The 21,294-nt window shown below is 37.5% G+C and overlaps 1 protein-coding gene across 1 annotated transcript; it reads right to left on the minus strand.

Annotated features, from left to right (window-relative positions):
- Positions 1-10,667: 10,667 nt before the first annotated feature.
- On the minus strand, positions 10,668-20,139 carry LOC124896172. Its single transcript, XM_047407700.1, has 3 exons — positions 20,093-20,139; positions 11,193-11,520; positions 10,668-10,964 (listed from the first exon to the last, which is right to left on the minus strand). Exons 1-3 carry the CDS (start codon positions 20,137-20,139, stop codon positions 10,668-10,670), a joined length of 672 nt encoding a protein of 223 aa, XP_047263656.1.
- Positions 20,140-21,294: the final 1,155 nt, after the last annotated feature.

The raw sequence follows: 21,294 nt of genomic DNA on the forward strand, positions 1-21,294 counted from the left end.
TTAAGACTGAGCAGTTTAGCGTTAGTTGAGATTTCATCTTCGAGTTGTAGAGCTTAGGTGCAAACCTCATTTCAAATTTATCTCAGTTCAAATTTCTTTAATAGGCTGGTTGAGCCTACTCTATGGTTGCATATTTGATTTTCTCGACTTTGAATGGATTAGTTTCTAGTTGTTTAAATGATGGCCAATGGACCTAGTATTTGTTCTTTTAGCTTTGGCTTCGAGTTTTTAGTCTTCATTGAGAATTTTGGATAATACATTTAGTGGGAGTAGTGTGCTTAAGTTGGATTGAGTATAATTTAATTCTCGATTAATGGGACATCCTGGTACGGATCTTTCAGTGATAGGTAGCTATGCCTTGATATGTTGGATTCCAGGTTGATTACCATCCGGATTAGCTATAACATCAACATAGATTGAATCCCTTGATTATCTCTGTTTGTGTACCCAGAGAGCCCCATATGGGCTTATTACATATTGGTCATATGGACTTTCGACGCTTCTTCTTCAGTTCTTTGAGTTCTCGATGAAGAGATTGTGCAAATAGGACTCAGGTAATTTTCCTCCTGGTTTGGAGAAGATAGTAGGTATGGAATGGTAAGGGAATTATATAATTGGGTTGGAAGTTAGTTGTAGGACTGGGTAGTTTTTCTTGGATTAGCCTTTGTTAATTTATGTGGGTATCAAGATGGTATCAGTGTGTTGTGGTTCAAATTTGTGTGCATTGACCTTTTCGGTTCAGTTGGAGGCCAATTAGTGGCTGTAGTTGATTTTTGGCTATTTGGAAGTGAAGTGGGGGTGCTGGTTGAAAAGGGATACCTATGGTAAAATCCCTTACAAGTGCTCTCTCTTCTATGAGGTTATCTGGGAATTCATGCTCAAAATAGGAAAGCCCACTACCTTATCCTTTCGAGCTTTTGAGATTCTTTATATCGGTTGACTTTTGAAGATGAAATTCCTTTTGGATACTGTAGTGACATTTTTGGTCATTTTCCATAATACCATTTATTTTGGAAATTTGAGCTTCTCCATAGTTTCCCCAAGTCATTTTGACTTACTGGGACTGACCGTTCGATTATCGGGAATTTTGTTTCATTTTTAGAACCAATTCCCTATTTGGAAGTCTTCATTGGTTCTAAATGGTCATCGAGAGAAAACTTTAGCAAAACGATCTCGGATGTAAATTCCAACTATGCCAACAAATCTGGAATATCAATTTTAGGTTAGGTATACCTTTGGTTTGGGTCCCAATGTACCCGAGCTTATTTCGACCTATTGGTCGGTTGGGTGAAAAATCGGAAAGCATAGGTGTTGGACCAACGTTTGGTATAAACTACCTCTAATGGAAAATTCAACTTTACCAACGCATCCAAAATATCAAATTTAGTGGGTTACATAGTTCATATGACAAATTATACTCTGAATGAGTTTCTAGGGTCAAAAATAAGTTTTTATTTTGCTGGTGCTGGTGCATAGCTATCACAACCTGAACCAGGGCTTGGCCATGACGAGTATCTCAAGTCCCACAGGGATTGAAGGTCACCCCCTTCACCTAACCTAGACAGCATAGCAACCACTAGTTTAGGATGAATTTTTGACACATAATAAGATAAAGAAAAATAAAACTCATGATTACTCATGAATGTCTAAACCAATCAATCAAACAACACACTGAATAAACACACCCAAGTCCACAGTAATCCTTAAATCCTCTACAATTTAAAGTCAATATAAATGTCAAGACATGCCTACGATAATATCAAAAACCAAATCTCACAAAGTCTAAGAAATGGGATGTAAAGACCATGAAATGATTTCCTTCTAAAGAATGGAAGATCACTACTTCAGTATCCACTCATGAACCACTTGAATACCTAGTCACTGTGTAGGAAAACAAGAAGAAGGTTTGGTCCTTGTATTGCATGCGGATACGACATTCGGAGACAGTTTGCGGTTGGAAAACAAGAATGTAACTCAATGATACACCCCAAACTTTTGACATTATAAAATTTTTTGAGTCTTGAGCATTATATGCATCATACGTCTTGCACCATACCACTCGTATGGTAGGGATATATGTCAAGAACCCTAGTCGTATATTGGTCAGAGTCACATTGGCCAAGTTTCATTTTGGATGTGAAAAGGCACCATAGGGCTCTTATCATCATGATATGAGTAGTAAGGTCTTAATCATTTGTTGTTCAGTATTTAGCCTTAACATTCTATTGAGGGTATGATTTACATGAGTGCTAGTCATATGGTAGTGTATGACTCGTGCTAGGAAGTCGTATGTTGGATAGGTTTTTATGTCTAACATTCTGATTAACATACGAGTTGAGGGTTCCACTTTTAGATATGGGTACGAGTGGAGAGGCCAAACTCTACCTTCCTACGATTCCTTTATAGTTTTTAAGATGAGGGTATTTTAGACATTTCCCACCCTAAGTCCTTAAGACCGCATATCTTATAACACTATTTGGTCCCTCATTCCTCACTTGGAAGGATCAAAAACACTCTCAAAACCATCTCTTAACTCTCTCTTGAATATTGGGGTAGGGTTTCCACATGGCGTTTATCTAGACGCTTAAGAGTAAATTTATTTCCATAAATCTTCGTTAATAAGGCATGTGACTCTTCCTTCATTGTTAGTTCATAAAAATTATGTGTTTCAAGCATTTTTCTTTAATCGTAAATGGTGGTTTTAGAACCGATAGCTGGGGGTTTGAATGTCTAATGTTGAGTATTGTTCTCTCATAATTTGGCTTGTGTTTATATATGTTTTTTTGTAATGGTTTTTCACTTATGGTTGTATAGAAATTTTTCTTTAATAAAGAAGATCATGGTTAACCCTAACTTTATGATTTGGACTAAAATAATGGTTTGTAAATTGTATGCCCTCAACCTGTTAGTGAAAATGACTAGGAGAAGAATCTTGTCACATGATTAGTTGGGAGTTTGAGCTAATTCTTGGTATAAGAAAGTTAATAAAGGATAAATGATTTTGTAAAGGTCTTTATGACCATAAAAAATTGAAATATGTTTTGAACTAAGGCATTGTCCAAATAATGTAAATGATAGGTAAATTGTTTTATGAAAGGCGATGTTGACCGTTAGTTCAATTGAGTTGTAACCTTGGTGGTTTAAATAGATAAATGGGTTTGAGTCCCTAAATGTTGAATTAAATTTATGGCTTTGTATAGACAATAGGTTTGAGTCCCAAAGTCGAATGACAATGGTTATGGCATGTTGTACGCTTGCAGGTGTGTTTGGTATGATGATACCAATGGGATGCCTATGGTAATTAACTGGACTAATAGTTATGTGCAGGAATAAGAATGCTTTAAATTGGGCTTTAAATTGGGATTTTTTCACCGAGCCATGAAAGTGGAGTTTAAAGGTCTAACACTGGAAATCGTGCTAGCTGGTGCAGGTGTCTATATGACCAGGAGGTTCGAGTTCTCTGAATGAATATATGAATAGGAGGTTTGAGTCCCCCATACTGTATACTATGGCACTATGTCACTTTGATTTTTCCAAGAGGTTTAAGTCCCCCATAATAGATTATATGGATATGGATATTCTCTGGTTCGTGCAGCTTCATGAACTGAGGCCCTTTTAGCTAGGGGAGAGCTAGGACTATGGAAATCATGGGTGCTTTGTATTATCATAGTTATACTATAGAACCCAGGCTAATGATTTTAAAGTTTATTCTAAGCCTTGTCCCCTATACCAACACTATATATATATATATTTGTGTATACATATAATTGCTTATGATGATTTGACTTGGTTTCAATGATGGTATTATTTTAGTCCTCTATCCTTGAGTTACATACTAGCATTCCAATTGCTAACCATTTCTAGATGTTGTATCCCCATGCGATATAGGGAACACAACGTTTTCTTCTTTCCTGCGCAGCGACTAGGCATTTGAGTGGCTCATACCTTGACATTAAAGTGGTGAGCTTTAATAGTTCGGATGACATTGATTGTATGGTCTTTTTAACCTATGTTACAGACTTTTTTAGACTTGGATTTTGGCTATATTTAGGGGATTGTCCCAATAGTTTGTTGACTTTACATTGTAAAGGATTTGTGGATTACTGTGGACTTAGGTGTGTTAGTTTAGTGCATTTTGGTGATGAATGGTTTAGACTTTTCATAAGTTATTGTTGCCCATATTTCTCATATCTTGTTATATGTTCATAATTTATCCGATACTTATGGTTAATCCATTGGATAGGTTAGGTGAGGGGGTGATCTCCGATCCACATGGGACTTGAGATACCCATCACGGCTATACCATGGTTTGGGTCATGAAAAAGTTTGTATCAGAGTCTAGGTTCATGGTCAGTTGGGTATCCACAAAGTCATGTAAAGTAGAGTCTCTTTTATGGGTGTGTACCATGGCACACTTATAAGAGAGAGGCTATGATACATTTAGTAATGTTTTTCTTTCTTATTTTCATATTTTCAGGCTATAGAGTCTAAGGTCTTGGATTCATGTAATTTCTATTTGCTGGTCTTTCAATTCATGCCTCCAAGAAGATATGATATTTCTGCAAACTCGTCTATCCCATCTTAGGACAATGCGAACAAAGCTCATCCCACTTCTAGGGTCTAGACCCAGTCAAGGGTCACTACATCAGACTATCCTCGTGGGGTTCAACCTATCCCTACTTATCCTACTCATAAGGGTGACACACATAATCAGCCGCCTCCTGAAGAGGTTACTAATGCTGAGTTTTGGTGCTCTATTATTCTGTTGACTCCGTTGGTGACGTCTCAATTACAATAGTTTGCTTCTGCTTGTGCTCCTATGGGTTCATCTGAGGCTACTAGAGTTGGTAAATTCATGAGGTTGCATCCTATGTTTTTTACTAGTACAAAGGTTGAGGAGGATCCTCAAAGCTTCATTAATAAGATAAAGAACATCATTCGTGTTATACATGTTTCGTAGGTTGAGGGTGTTGAGTTTTATGCCTACCAATTGAAAGATATGGTGTACCAATGGTATCAAAAATGAGAGTAGTCGAGAGGTGAGGATGCTAGTTCAGCCGTATGGGATGATTTTCTTGTACATTTTTGGACCGCATTTTTTCTCAGGAATTGAGGGAATATAAAGTGGAGGAATTTTATAGCTTGAAGCAAGGAAGGATGATAGTCAAGGAGTATACCTTGAAAGTCCATTAGCTGTGTCGATATGCTCTTGAATTAGTATCTAATATGAGGGCTCGAATAAGAAAGTTTGCTTTGGGATTATCTCATGAGTTGATCCTTAAGACTAAGGCTGCCTTGTTGATCAAGGACATAGATATATCCACGTTGGATATGTATATTTAATAGATCAAAGAGGAGAAAAAAATAGGCTGAGATTTATGAGAGGCAGAGTAAGATGTCTCAATTTTTAGAATAGAGTGAGGGCCAATAGTAGATGGGAAATGGCCTAAGAAAAAGTGTTGAGTGAGTCTTAAGTCCTATTTTACTGCTAGTTCTCCCTACCCAAAGCCATCAGGAGATAGACATTTTCAAGGTGGTGATGCTTCTAGGGCATAAAGTGCCTAATCTCGGGCCAGTGGGGCCTATTTCACACCGTTCTACCCTCTTTACATATTTTTATGGTCATTAATATCATGGTCAATATACAAAGGAGAGGAATCAATGTATTATGTATGGTCAGATTTGTCAAATGCAATGGGATTGTCCCTTTAGATTTGCTCCTAGGGAAAATAAAGTTCATGTTGCCTCTTCTTCAGCTAAGCATTGAAGGGTGCTACCTCAGGCTTTGGCACTGGCCGAAACCTCCTTTATGCTCTTACTACTCATCAGGATTCTGAGGCATCTTCGAATTTTATTATTGGTACATGAAAACTCTTTTTCCATGATGTGTATTGTTTACTTGATCCAGGGTACTCTTTCTCTTATATGACCCCATTTGTGGCTGTGTATTTTGGTTTTGGTCTTGAGTGTCAGTTGGACCCTTTTACTATTTCTACCCTGGTGGAAGACTTTGTGGTTTTCAAAAGAGTCAGTAGGGGGTTTGTAGTAGTTTTTGGTGGTAGAAAAAGTCTAATGGACTTGATAAACTTAGACATAGTTGATTTTAATGTTACTCTGGGGATGGATTTGTTATACTCATGCTATCTACCTTAGATTATCGGTCCCATATGGTCATGTTTAATTTCCTTAATGAGCCAACTGATGAGTGAGGGGTTGTTCCCTAACTCCTAGGCAAAGGTTTATATCATATCTTAGAACTTGGAGATTAATTTCCAAGGGATGCCTCTATCGTCAGGTTCGAGTTAAAGATTCTAACTCAGAAGGTCCTTTTTTGTATTTGGTTCTTGTGGTAAATGAGTTTCTCAAGTTCTTCCCTGATGATTTTTTGACTTTCCCTCACGATAGTAATATTGATTTTGTTAATGATCTCATTCCGAGACACTCATCCGATTTTTATTCCCCATAAAGAATGGCTCTGGCCAAATTTAAAGAACTTAAGGAGCTACTAAACGTTCTCTTAGACAAGGGTTTTATCCCTCTAGTGTGACCCCAGTGCTGCACGGGTGTTGTTCGTTCAAAAGAAAGATGGTTCCCTTTGGGTTTGTATTGATTACTGATAATTGATTAAGGTGACGGCGAGGAATAATTATCCCCTTCTGAGAATTGATGATCTCTTCGATCAGCTTCAGGGTGCCAAATTCTTCTCTAAGATCAATCTTTGATCTGGCTATCATTAGTTAAAGACTAGAAAGGTGGATATCCCTAAGTCAACTTTTTGTAGCTGGTATGGGCATTTTGAGTTCCTAGTGATGTCGTTTGGTTTGACCAATGCCCCTGCGGCATTCATGGATTTGATAAATAGGGTATCCTATTAGTATTTGGATTTTTTCCTCACTGTCTTCATCGATGACATCTTAGTGTACTCTAAGAATAAGAAGGATCATGTAGACCGCCTTCACCTTGTGTTACAAACCTTGAAAGATCAATAGTTGTATGCTAAGTTCTCTAAATGTGAATTTTAGTTGAATTTCATAACTTTTCTAGGTAATGTTGTGTGTAGTGAAGGGATTATGGTGGATCCTTAGAAAGTTGATGTGGTTAAGAAGTGGCCCAGGCCCATGAATCTAACCGATATTTAGAGCTTCTTGGGTTTAGCCAGGTATTATTGGAGGTTCTTGGAGAGTTTTTCTTCTATTGTTGCTTCATTGACCAAATTGACTCAGAAAAAGGTGATGTTCTTGTGGATTCATGCTTGCAAGGGAAACTTTGAGAATGTAAAGGATAAGTTGACTTAAGCTCTAGTCTTGACTCTACCTGAGGGTACGAATAGATTTGTAGTTTATTGTGTTGCATCCCAGATTGGTTTGGTCTATGAGTTGATGCAGCATGGTAAGGTGGTTATCTATGCCTCTAGACAGTTGAAAGTTCATGAGAGGGACTATCTAAACAATGACTAGTAGTTGCTAGTGGTGGTGTTCTCATAGAAAATTTAGCATCACTATTTATATGGGGTGCAGGTTGACATCTTTTTTTATCAAAAGATCCGATGGTAAGTGTTCACTCAAAAGGAGCTTAATCTAAAGAGGTATCTTGAGTTGCTTAAGGACTATGATATGAGTATTCACTACCATCCAAGTAAATATAATATGGTTGCTGATGCTCTTAGCAGGTTGTCCATGGGTAGGTTATCGCATATAGATAAAGATAAGTGGGAGATGGTGAAGGATATTCACTATTTGGATAACTTTGGAGTTCATCCCTTGAACTCTGAGGATGGTGATGTGATAGTGAAATAGGTGGTGCAGTCATATCTTGGTTTAGAAATAAAGGAAAAATAGATATTAGATCCTCTTTTGGTGAAAATCAAGGATGATGTGGGCAAGAAAAAGGTGATGTTTTTTGACATCGATGGAGATGGTATCTTGTGGTACCAAGGGAGGTTGTGTGTTTCGGATGTGAATGGGTTGCAAGGTAGGATTTTGGCTGAGGCCCATGAGTCATGTTTTACGATTCATCCTAATTCAACAAAGATGTACCATGATCTCAAAGAGATGTATTGATGCAATGGCATGAAATAGAAGTGGCCAACTATGTGGCTATGTGTATGGTTTATCGACAAGTGAAGGTGGAGCACTTGAGGCCCGGAGGGCTGTCTCAAGAGATTAAGTTGCCGGTGTGGAAATGGGAGATAATTAATATGGTTTTCATTACCGGCATTCCGCGGTTGCAGAATTAGTGTAACTACATTTTGGTCATTATGGATAGGATGGCTAAGTCCACTCACTTCTTTCCTTTAAAGACTACTTTTTCTGTTGAGGATTATGTGAATTTTATCTTCAAGAGGTCTGTCTCAATTATCTTTGATCGTGGTACCCAATTCTCATTGTATTTTTGCATTCTTTTTAGCATGGTTTGGGGACAAAAGTGAGTCTTAGTACAGCTTTTCACCTGTAGTCAGATAGGAAATCCGAAAGAACTATTCATACCTGGAAGGATATATTGTGAGCCTTTGTGATTAATTATGGTGGTAGTTGGTTTGACCATTTTCCTTTGATTGAATTTGCGTATAATAATAGTTACCACTCTAGGATTGGTATGGCTCCATTTGAGGCATTATTTGGTAGAAAGTGTAGACTTCCTATTAGGTGGTTTGAGGTTGGAGAAGTGGAAATATTTGGCCCGAATTTGATTCACCAGGCTATGGAGAAGGTGAAGGTGCGCACAATCATCAAAAGTCTTATACAAGCGTAAGGCAAAGGGATTTGGAGTTTGAGGTTGGAGATTAGGTCTTCTTAAAAGTAACTCCCATGAAGGTAGTAATGTGTTTCAGGAAGAAGGGGAAGCTCAGTTGCTGGTACGTTAGTCTATAAGTGGTTTTGAGAAGGGTTGGTAATAGTTCATATGAGTTGGAATTTCTCTCTAGCATGAGTACCATTCATTTAGTATTCTACGTGTCCATGTTGCGATAATGTGTGGGTGATCCTTTGTTGATTATCCCATTAGAGGACATTAGTATCTCAGATTCCTTGTCTTATGAGGAGTTCCAGATGAGAATAATATATTGGAAAGTTTACTAGTTGCGAATAAAAGACATGGCTTTGGTGAAGGTTTTTATGGAAAAATCAGAAGTATGAGGAAACTACTTAGGAGGTCGAGCAGGACATGAACTCCAACTATCTATTCCTATTCCCAATTCAGAAAAATCATGCTTGAGGTATATGTTGTTCTTGACATCTTTGATTTATGTCTTTGTTGATGATAAATGGTGAATCTCTTGGTGTTTGTTTTCCATCGTAACAATAGAGATGTTTGGAGTTTAATTGCGTTTGTAGTCCCTCGTCCCGTCATTCTAGAAGGAATGATCCTAAAATAGGGGAGGCTGAAACACCCCAAACTTCGGACTTTGTAAAATTTTCTGAGTCTAGAACATTCTGTTCATCATACGACTTGCACCATACCACTTGTATGGTATGGATACGGGTCAAGGACCCTAGTCATATATTGGTTAGTTTCACATTGGCCAAATTTTGTTCTGGATACAAAAAAGCATTATACTACTCGTATGATCATGATATGAGCCGTAACGTCAAAACTGTATGTTGTTCAGTATCTAGCCTTGACATTCTATTTAGGGTAGGATTTAGATGTGTACTAGTCATATGAAAGGGAAGGAATCACTCTAAGGAGTTGTATGTTGGATAGGTTATGGTATCCAATATTCTAATTAGCATACGAGTGAAGGGTACCACTCATGTTGGGTAGATTATTGTGAAGAATGAATGCTTTGGACAATCCTCATGGTATATCTTTCTTTACCTTCTTCTTGAGTAGCTAAGTAAATTATTCTTGGGATTATGTTGAACTAAAGTGTAATTGTGTATGGGTGTTGTTGTGTTTGTATGATTCTTAATTGGTGAGTATGGATTCTACCATTGCTTGAATTTATGAGTTGGAATTTTTAGGTGAAAATCCCAAATCTCCAAATGGGTTTAATGGGTGAAAACCCCAAACTCTAAAAACTCTTCATCATCCTTGAAAGAGGGATGGAGGTGAATTTGAGGTAACCCATAACATCCTTGAAAGAGGGTTATAGGAGTACAAGGCAATGGTGGACAATTGAGCCTATGGTTTACTACCTTTTTGGAATCTTAGAAATAAGTGTATTTGGAGTGTAAACCATGTCAAAAGCATCATCGTAGAAATAGGGATGCTTGATTGAGGTTTTGGGTGATTACAAATTACACACTTGTTAGGTGCTCGAAAGAGCCAATGGTTGACATCGTTGTGATTTTATTGACAGATTGACCACAATGATTTTTGACCTAGCCTATTCTTTAGTTAACAACTAAGCTTCATGATAAACCATCATCAACACACATTTTTTATTATTTAGGTAGACATAACCCTAAGATCTCCTTAAATCTTTATTGTAAGCCAAAAGTATTACATTCGTCCATTTTTAGTTGACAATCATTAAAAACCAATCCCCTCCCCCCCATTTTATTTTAAATATCCTGTTTGTTATCATTTCGAGTAACCTTTTAGTAATTAGAGCACCCATAGGACTTGAAATTTATAATTTGCTCCTTGTGGATTCATCCTCAACTCTAGTTGGGTTATTGACAATGACAGACTCACCCATCAAATATGGGAGTGAGTGAGCTTTATCAATCTTCCAAATTTTGAATAGTCCTTTCGACTTGCCCATCCGACTGTGGGTGAAAATCCATACTAAGACTCATTTTAGTCCCTAGACCACGCTGAAAAAAGCGCCAGAAAGGCATGGAGAGCTGAGTTCCATGATCCGAAATAATTAGAAAAGTTACACCATGCAACTTCAAAACTTCCTGTAGGAACAACTTGTCATAATCCTCGGCAAAATAAGTAGTCCTTAATGGCAAGAAGTGAGCAGATTTAGTCATCCTATCCACAATGAACCAAATGGAATCACACTGATTTTGTTGCTGAAGAAGACCGATAACAAAAGCAAAACTAATTATCTCCCATTTCTACAATGGCAGTTCAATCTCTTGAAGTAGCCCAGCAAGCCTCATGTGTTCCACCTTTACTTGCTGACACACCATACACTTAGCCACATAGTCGTCTATATCACGATTCATATTATTCCATCAATACATCTGCTTGGGATTTTGATACATCTTGGTTCGATCGGAATGAACTGTATGACGTACCTCATGGGCCTCAGTCAATATCTTGCCTTGCAATCCATCCACATTCAGAACACCCAACCTCCATTGGTACCTAAAGATACCATCACCACTGATCTCAAAGGATGTCAACTTTTTCATACCTACATCATCCTTAATATTCATTAAAAGAGAACCCGATACATACTTTTCCTTTATTTCTGAACCAAGAGATGATCGCTCCACATGTTGCACAAATACACCTTTATATTCAGAGTCCAAGAAACAAACTCCAAGGTTAGACAAATGGTGAATATCTTTCACTAATTCCCGCCAATCCTTATCCACATGCGATAGGGTACCTATTGACAACCTGTTAAGAGCATCAACAACCATATTAACTTTACCTAGATGGTAGTGAAGACTCATATCATAGTCCTTCAGCAGCTCAATCCAAATCCTTTTCCTTAGATTAAGCTTTTTTTGAGTAAACATATATTGTATGCTCTTATGATCAGAAAAGATATTAACATGGACACCATATAGATAGTGATGCCAAATTTTCATCATGAGCACCACGGCAAACAAATCCAAATCATGAGTCTGATAGTTCATCTTTTGAACCTTTAACTATCTCGAGGCATAAGCAACAACCTAGCCTTCTATATCAAAACACAACCCTAGTCTTATCACAATAAACCGAAAAACCCTTAGTATACTCTGGTAGAGTCAAAATTGAAGTTGAGGTCAACTTATCTTTTAGCTTCTAAAAGCTACCCTCACAATCATAGAACCACAAAAACTTTACCTTCTTCTGAGTCAACTTAGTTAATGGAGTAGCAATAGAAGAAAATCTCTTCACAAACGTCCTATAATACCTGGCTAAATCGAAGAAGCTCCGAATATCAGTTGGAGTCGTGGGTCTTGGCCACTTCTTAACCACAACAACTTTCTGAGGATCCACCATAATCCCTTTAATAGACACAACATGACCAAGAAAAGTTACTACATTCAATCATAATTCATATTTATAGAACTTAGCATACAGCTACTGATATTCTATGTCTGTAACAGATGTCGGAGGTAATTGGCATGATCCTCCTTACTCTTAGAGTACACAAAAATATCATCAATGAAGACTATCACAAATAGATCTAGAAATTGATGGAAGACCCTATTCATCAAAGACATGAATGTCAGAGGGGCATTGGTCAAGCCAAAAGACATCACAAAGAACACTAAATGCCTATACCAGGTATGGAAAACTATCTTAGGGATATCCACTTTACTAATCTTTAACTGATGATACCTGGACCAAAGATCGATCTTAGAGAAGAATTTGGAACCTTGAAGCTAATCAAGGAGATCATTAATTCTCAAAAGAGGATATTTATTCTTTGCCATCTCCTTATTCAATTGCTGGTAATTAACACACATCCAAAATTAACCATTATTATTTTGTATGAACAAAACAGGTGCACCCTACGTGAACACATTAGGACAGAAGAAACACTTCTCTAAAAGATCTTTCAATTGCTCCTAAAGCTCCTTTAACTGATTTGGAGCAATTCTATGTGAAGGAATAGAAATTAGATGAATGTTTGTAACAAGATCAATACCAACTTTAATATCCCTATTGGGAGGGACACCAAGAAGGTCATCGGGTAAGACCTCAGAAAACTCATTCACCCTCAAGAAAGAATGCAAAGAGGGACCCTTTAAGTTAAAATCTTTAACCAAAACTAGATGATAGAGACACTAAGATACGATATAGCCTTCCCCTTAGGAGGTAGGGAACCACTCTCCTACTCAACAATTATCTCATTAGGGAATTTAAACACGACCTTATGGGTCCAGCAATCTTAGAAACCATAGCATGGGTGCAACCAGTCCATTTCCAGAATAATATCAAAATCAACTATGTATAATTCTATCAAGTCCACCAGAGTTTATCTACTACCAACAGCTACCACATACCCCCTATAGACTCTTCTGGCAACCATAGAGTCTCCTGTTATGGTAGAAATAGAAAAAGGGTCTTACAAACACTCAAGACAAAAACCAAAATGCACAGCCAAGAATAGGGTCACATAAGAGAGAGAGAGAGGACCCTGGATCATGTAAATAATGCATATCATGGGAAAAGAGTTTTAATATACTAGTAATAAAATCCAGAGATGGCTCTTACTCATAATGACTAGTGAGAGAATAAAGACTATTTCGACCAGTGCCAAAGCCAAAAGAGGCACCTTTGGTGCAGAAGTAGAAAAACAAGCAACAAAAACATTGTTTCCCCCAAAATTAACTCTAGATGGACAATCCCATAGCATATACCCAATATGATCACAAATAAAAAATTGGTTTCTCCCCTTCTTATAATGGACATAAAGATGTTCACTATAAAATCTGCATGGAGGGTAGGATGGTGCAAATTTGTAACACCCCATATTTTCCTAGCATAATATAAGTCTTTATACATGAGTATTTGCTTCTAAAATTTATGAACCACTTACTATTTTTTAGTTTAGATCCTTCCATTTTATAATAAATTCAGTTAGCTTTTCAATGATATAAAATTTGCCTAAATTCGATAACTGAGTACGAAGTTATGGCAATTAAAATTTTCAGTCGTAAAGCACTGTCATTTTACCCCTTAGTGCATCATGTAGGAATCCCAAATATCAATTTTCAATTTCTAGTGTGACTTCGCAAAACCATCGTGTCGTGATGTAAGCCAAAAACCAAATTAACCTTTTTTCCAATGTCCTGTCGAGATAATGGCGCGTGGCGCCAAGGGTAAATTTCAAAATCAAAATGGCACCGCTATTCCTCCATGTTTCATCATGCCCTCAGTTCCTATGTGTCCCTTTTCCAGTGGATTGGCGCGATAGTGGCGCATTGCGCCAAGGCAAAAAATTAGGACGATCAGTTTTTCAGCTTCTACTTTTTAAATTTATTTAAGGGTATTTGAGTCTTTTCCCACGACCCTAATTAACCTAAAACACGAAATTTAACCCCTAAACAACCTAAATAGTCATCATTATTCAATTCACCTTAAAAAATTAAAGATCCCTTTTCTCAAGAACAAGAAATCGTAGCTCACAAATTCAATGCAATTTCTCAAGAACTCCATCAATCCTTTCAAATTAATTAACCCAGGTATGTTAGATGTTCATCCATGGATCCCTATCATCTATGGAGTCCAAGAAACCTTTTTAAATTATAAAATTGTAATCTTTTCAAGATTTATGTTTTAAATTATGATTTTATCCATGAATCTCCATGTACTATTGATTTTATACGATGTTACCATAAAATTATGGCTATTATTCAGTCTTCCATGTTGTAATATTATCATTTATGGAATTAAACCATGATTTAATACTATTATGATAAGTTCATTCTATTTCTACAAGTTCCATGACATTACTATGATTGTTTTAAAACTATGCACAACAAGTGTTTGATAAAATACCTACAAGAGTGATTTATTTATTAAGAGCGTTCATGTTTTGGCCTTCAAGCTTTAGTGTCCTTTCATTATTATTTTTTTGATTCCAGGGGGTATTGAATACCCAAAATCCATAGTTGTTTATTTAATCTTGTCTGAGTATGTTACAGAATAGCCTTCAGATTATACTATGAGCATTATCAGAATAGTCAGATATTAGTCATTAAACTCAGAATAATCTAGTCTCTCAGTGTCTTTCAAGTGGGAGTAGGGCTTTGCACCGAGCGAGTGTAGGGATGGCGGCTTCCCCGTCAGATAGGCAGAGTCATTAGTAGCAGTCCCTATACTATAGAACTATGTAGCTAGCATAGGATAAGAGTAGTGACCCGTCAGATTAGGCTTGACTATCTCGCGGGGGTCACCCGTCAGTTCAAGCTTGACAACCTCAGTCCTTTTGACATTACATCAGTTTAGAGGATGCACACAGGCAGTGTTAGTACCCTGGCACAGTATTAACACCCTTCCAATTGGGGTTAGAGGTTGGACCCCGATTATATTAGATTGGGGAATGTCGATTAGATGATACCTCCTACAGTCTCAGTTACAGTTCTAACTCAGTTATTCGATCTTAGTATTGTTTGACCAAAGCATACAAATTTCAGTTATTTTAGTACTTAAGTGATTACAGATTTTTTCCAGTTTATGTCATATGCTTAGTCATGCATTTTTAGTATCTACAGATTTTCATGCATTTTTAGTATTTTATAGACTTTTATGTATGTTCAGTATCTACACATTTCATGTTCTCTATTCAATATCCAATGCCTTACATCTATACTCATATAGATCATTACTCCTATTCATAAAGCCTTTCATGTTAGCCTACCTCATTTAACATGTTAGTACATTCAAAGTACTGATCACATACTTTTATTTTGTGCTAAGATGTCTAGAATTATAGATGCTAATGGTTATTTCCCAAATTTCACCTAGATTCTCAGATTATCAACAGTATAGTAGCAATAGTGAGTTATCATTATCCGAGGATAAATATTATCTTTTCATGTCTTTATTTCAGGAGTTAGCAGAGTTAGTGGGGGCTTGTACAATCATCTCTCAGTCAATCTGTCTTAGAGGATTTTCAGGTACTATAGTCAGTTAGTTATTTAGTTTATTAGTATTTTTTTCAAATTTAGATAGTTTTCTTTCTAAGATTTATAATTCAGTTTTGAATCCAGTTGATAAAACCTTTTGGCAATGTCAGTATTTTTCCTCATTTATGATTATGTGATTTTGTGCTTACAACAGGTACTAGCTCATGGGTTAGAGTGTGGTCCCTCGGGACTGTAAGCATTGTGTGACGACTAGGGGATAGTCTCGAGTCATTACAAACTTTTTATCAGAGCCTAAGGTCATAAAGTGTCCTAGGAAGTCTAAAATCCGCATCGAGTAGTCTTTTACATGGGTGTGTAGCACGCCATACTTATGGATGAGAGGATATAAGGCATTTAGGAAAAGTTTCACTTCTTTCAGTCTAATTTATTTCCTCCTTCCGTTTAAAGAACATGCCTCCCAAGAAGAATGGGAGAAGAGTAGGAACTCAGCCAGTCCCTCAGCCTATCCAGGCTGATCCTCAGGACGAGCATATCTCACACGCAAAATTCAGGGCTACGTTCACTACTCTAGCACACTCCATAGCAGCACAGAATTAACGACCAGCTGTTGTTCCAGCCAATCCATTTGCTAGTACTATTTTAACTAGAATTTTAGATTTCACCCAAATGAATCATCCTTCTTTCACAGGGTCTAAGTCTGAAGAAAATCCACAGGAATTCTTAGATATAGTTCAGAAGGTAACCAATGTTATAGGGGTGACATCTAGTTATAGTGCTGAGTTGGCTACATATCAATTATAGTATATAGCCCATACTTGGTTCATACAGTGGAAAGTTAATAGAGGTATTGATACAGGTCCTATAAAATGGGAAGAGTTTGCCATGGCTTTCTTGGATAGATTCTTTCCATCATAGTTGAGGGAGGTAAAAGTGTAAGAATTTATTAATTTGAGGAAAGGCAACATGAGTGTGAGGTATTATTCTCTCAAATTCACTCGGTTGGCTAGGTACGCTCCCCATATGATAGCTGATAGTAGGTCTAAGATAAGTAAGTTTGTGTCAAGTGTGTCTGATAGTGTGGTCAAGGAATGTCAAAACGCAATGCTGATTAGTGAGATGGACTTGTATAGGTTGATGATTCATCTTCAACTAATAGAGGAGCAGAAGAATAAGAAGGGGAAAAGAGAAAAAAAGAGAGCTAGAATGGGTAATTTTAACTTTAGTTAGAGGGTGGTAACCATCCTTAGTTTTATTAGAGGTCTTTAGCCCTATTACCTTTTTCAACCAGTGCCCTAGTACCTAAATTCAAAAACAATAATAGGGATAGGGCACCAGGCTCTAAGTCCCAGGTCAGTATAAGCTATTCTCGTACCAATGATTTATGTCTAATATATAACAAACACCATCAGGGTGAGAGTAGGGAAGGTAGTGATGTGGGGTTCGGGTGTGAGAAGCTAGGCTATCAAATTCAAAATTGTTGAGTAGTTCTTAGAAAGTTAGGGATGTGCACCAACAAGGCCAGTCCCATCCGTCATCCGTTCCCTCTGGTCATGCAAATCAGCAGGGTGCCGCTTCTAATGTTACCTGTGGTCAGTATCCGAATAGATTATATGTTCTTCAGTCCCACCAAGCTAAGAAAAATTCACTTGACATAGTTACTGGTACGTTGAAGGTCTTTCACTTACATGTTTATGCTTTACTAGACCCTAGAGCTTTACATTCTTCTGTAACTCTATATATAGCTGTCAATTTTAGAGTCAGTCCCAAAAATCTATTAGAGCCCTTTTCAGTATCTACCCCAGTGGGTGTTTTCATTATATCCAGACAGGTATACAGGAACTGTTGCATCATAATAGCTCAAAAAGTTACTTTAGTTAATATCATAGATTTAGAGATGATGGATATTGACGTCATTCTCGGCATGGATTGGCTCTACTCATTCTATACTTCAATTAATTATAGAAGCAGAACAGTTTATTTTCAGTTTCCAAATGAACCAGTCCTTGAATGAAGGGGTAGTACTACAGTTCTTAGGGTTCAGTTGATTTCACACCTTAGAGCTAGAAAGATAATATCTAAGGGGTATATCTACTATCTTGTACAAGTAAAAGACTCTAACTCCGAAACCCCTACTCTTGAGTCAGACCCAATAGTAAATGAATTCTCAGAAGTTTTTCCTGTAGATCTTCCCAGAGTTTCTCCAAAAAGAAAAATTGACTTTGAAATAGAACTTCTCCTAGATACTCAGCCTATATCTATTCTTCCATACAGAATGGCTCCAGCTGAACTCAAAGAATGAAAAGAATAGTTAAAAGGTTCTCTTAGATAAGGGATTTATAAGGCCTAGCACTTCTCGTGGGGCGCACCTATTCTATTTGTTCATAAGAAAGACGGTTCTCTCAGAATGTGTATTGACTACTGTCAGTTAAACAAGGACATGTCAAGAATAAATACCCATTTTCTAGAATCGATAACTTATTTGACAAACTTTAGGGTGGCAGTTACTTTTTCAAGATAGACCTCAGATCAGACTATCATCAGCTTAGAGTCAAAGAACATGACATTCTAAAAATAGCTTTCCAAACTCGGTATGGTCACTTCAAAATTCTAGTCATCTCCTTTGGTCTTACAAATGCCCCAGCAGCATTCATGGACTTGATGAACCGAGTGTTCAAGTAGTACTTGGACATGTTCATCATGGTCTTCATTGATGACTTCTAGTCTATTCTCGTAGCGAAAGAGATCATTCAGACTATCTCAGCATAGTGCTTCAATTTCTTCAAGCCCAACAGATGTTCACTAAATTTAGTAAGTGTGAATTCTAAAAAAAATCAGTAGCATTCCTTTGTCATATTATTTCTGGTGATGGCATTAGAGTTGATCTTGAAAAGACTTAAGTGGTGAGAAACTAGCCTAGACCCATCTCTCCATCAGACACTAGGAGTTTCTTGGGTTTAGCTGGCTATTATCGCCAGTTTGTTGAAGGGTTTTCTTTTATTGTATCCCTCGTGTCTAGGTTGACTCAGAAGAAAGTTAAGTTTCAGTGGTCATATTCATATGAGAAGAGTTTTCAAGAGTTGAAGACTCAACCCAACTCAGCCTCAGTCTTGACTCTACCAGATGGTTTTGATGGTTTTATTGTAAACTGTGATGTATCCAGAGTAGGTTTGGGTTGTGTCCTCATGCCAAGAGGTAAGGTCATATCTTAAACCTCCAGACAACTTAAGCCTCATGAGAAAAACTATCCGACTCATGATCTTGAACTAGAAGCAGTCGTATTCGCCTTAATGATTTGAAGGCATTACTTATATGGATTTCATGTAGATGTGTTCATAGATCACAAAAGCCTCCAATATGTGTTATCTCAGAAAGATTTAAATTTGTGTCAGAGATTGTGGTTAAAGTTATTGATGGACTATGACATGAGTGTTCTGTATCATCCGGGCAAGGCCAAGGTAGTGGATGATGCTCTTAGTATATTTTTTATGGGTAGTGTAGCTTATGTGGAGGATGGTAAAAAGAAGTTATCTCAAGAAGTTCATCAGCTTGCCCGACTAGATGTCTGTTTACTTCATTAAGCCGAAGGTAGTGTACGAGTGCAGAGTAGCTCTGATTTATCTCTAGTTTCCAAGGTGAAAGAAAAGAAAAATAGAGATCCCAGTCCAGTTAAGTTGAAAGAATTAGTCAGAGATCAGAAAGTTGAGGTTTTCTCCTAAGCGGGAGATAGTGTGTTGCGTTGTCAGGGTAGATTGTGTGTACCTGGTGTAGATGATTTCAGGCAATGAATTGTTGCAGAAGTGGATGGTGCACATTACTCTATTCATCAAGGGGCCACTAAGATGTACTGCAATTTATGGGAAATCTATTTGTGGAATGGGATGAAGAGAGATATTGTAGAGTTTGTAACTAAGTGCTCTATATGTCAGCAAGTTAAGGTTGAGCACCAAAAGCCTAGTGGTTCCATGCAGGAGTTCAGTATTCCATGTGGAAATGAGAGAAAGTGAACATGGATTTTATGATAGGTTTATCTCATACCCGTCGTCAACATGACTCTATTTGGGTTATCATAGACAAGATGACCAAATCAGCATATTTCTTGCTAGTCCATATCTCTTATTTAGCCAACGATAATGCCAAACTCTATCTCAAAGAGTTGGTTTTGTTGGACGGTGTTCCCTTATCTATCTGCTTAGATTGAGGTACCCAGATTACCTCTCACTTTCGAAAAGCATTCCAAAAAGGTATTGGTACCCAAGTCCCCCTCAGTACAGCCTTCCACTCTAACACAAATGGTCAAGTAGAAAGTACCATTCAGACTCTTAAGGATATTCTTAGAGCATGTGTGGTTGATTTTAAAGGTAGTTGGGATGACCATTTACCTTTCATCGAATTTGCATGCAATAACAACTATCGTTCCAGTATCCATATGGCTCCATTTGAGAATCTTTATGCTAGGAGATGTAGATCTCCAATTTTTTGGTTTGAAGTAAGTGAGGTTGCAATAGTAGGGCCTAACTTGGTGAATGATGCATTAGAAAAGGTTCAATTGATCAGAGAAAGGCTTAGGGATACCGAGAGCTGACAGAAATTGTATGTTGATATGAGGAGAAAGGATCTTGAGTTTGAGCTGACAGAATCACTCCTATGAAGGGAGTGAAGAGATTCGGAAAGAAAAAGGAAACTCAGTCCCCGATATGTTGGTTCCATCAGAATCCTCAATCGTGTCAGAAAGGTGGCTTACGAGGTAGAGTTGCCTTCAGATTTAGCCTCAGTATACCCAGTGTTCCATGTCTCACTATTGAAAATGTGTATTCTTGATCCAGCTGTAGTTGTTCCCTTAGAGAGCGTCAATAGTCAGAACAGTCTTTCCTTTGAAGAAGTTCCAATCAAAATTCTTGATAATCAAGTTCGTAGACTAAGGAACAAAGAAGTTCCACCAGTCAAAGTTCTTGGGCAAAATTAGTACGTTAAGGGAGCCACTTGGGAAGCAGAAGCAGATATGCGGACAAAGTACCATCATCTTTTCTCTACGAATCCAAATTCAGTATAAGGTACTAATCTTCTTAAGATTTTCTTTTCTATGTCATGCTCAGTTTCAGCCGTACATCTTGTTCCTATAAGTCGTGTATTCATGAATAAGCTCGGTCATGCATTTCATGTATCAGACATGCATATTCAGTGTGTAAGCTCAGTCCACCAGTTTTCTAAGCTTAACTAGTTTCATTCGTGTACGAATGATCCCACGGGAGAGATATTGTAACAACCCATATTTTTGAAGCATAATCTAAGTCCCTATACATGAGTATTTGTATATAAAATTTTTGAAACACTCATTATTTTTCAGTTTAGAGCCTACCATTTCATAGGAAATTCAGTTAGCTTTACAACGATATAAAATTCACCTAAATTCGATAATCGGGTAAGAAACGACAATTTAAAGTTTCAGTCTTAAAGAACCGTCATTTTACCCCTTAGCACATCGCGTAGGCAACCCCAATGACAATTGTTGATTTCCAGTGTGACTCCATGAAAACAACGAGTCGTGCAGTAAGCCAAAATCCCAATTGACCTTTTTCCAGTG

Source organism: Capsicum annuum, chromosome 2 (assembly GCF_002878395.1).
Source record: "Capsicum annuum cultivar UCD-10X-F1 chromosome 2, UCD10Xv1.1, whole genome shotgun sequence".
Lineage (NCBI taxonomy): Eukaryota > Viridiplantae > Streptophyta > Magnoliopsida > Solanales > Solanaceae > Capsicum > Capsicum annuum.

Coding starts and splice junctions, on each gene's coding strand:
- LOC124896172 (XM_047407700.1), bottom strand. CDS start 20,139: ATGGATACTGGAACGATAGTTGTTATTGCATGCAAATTCGATGAAAG. Junction 11,521..20,092: donor GCATGCAAATTCGATGAAAG/GTAAATGGTCAT, acceptor TGCTCTTAACAG/GTTGTCAATAGGTACCCTAT. Junction 10,965..11,192: donor TATTGACTGAGGCCCATGAG/GTACGTCATACA, acceptor GGTCTTCTTCAG/CAACAAAATCAGTGTGATTC.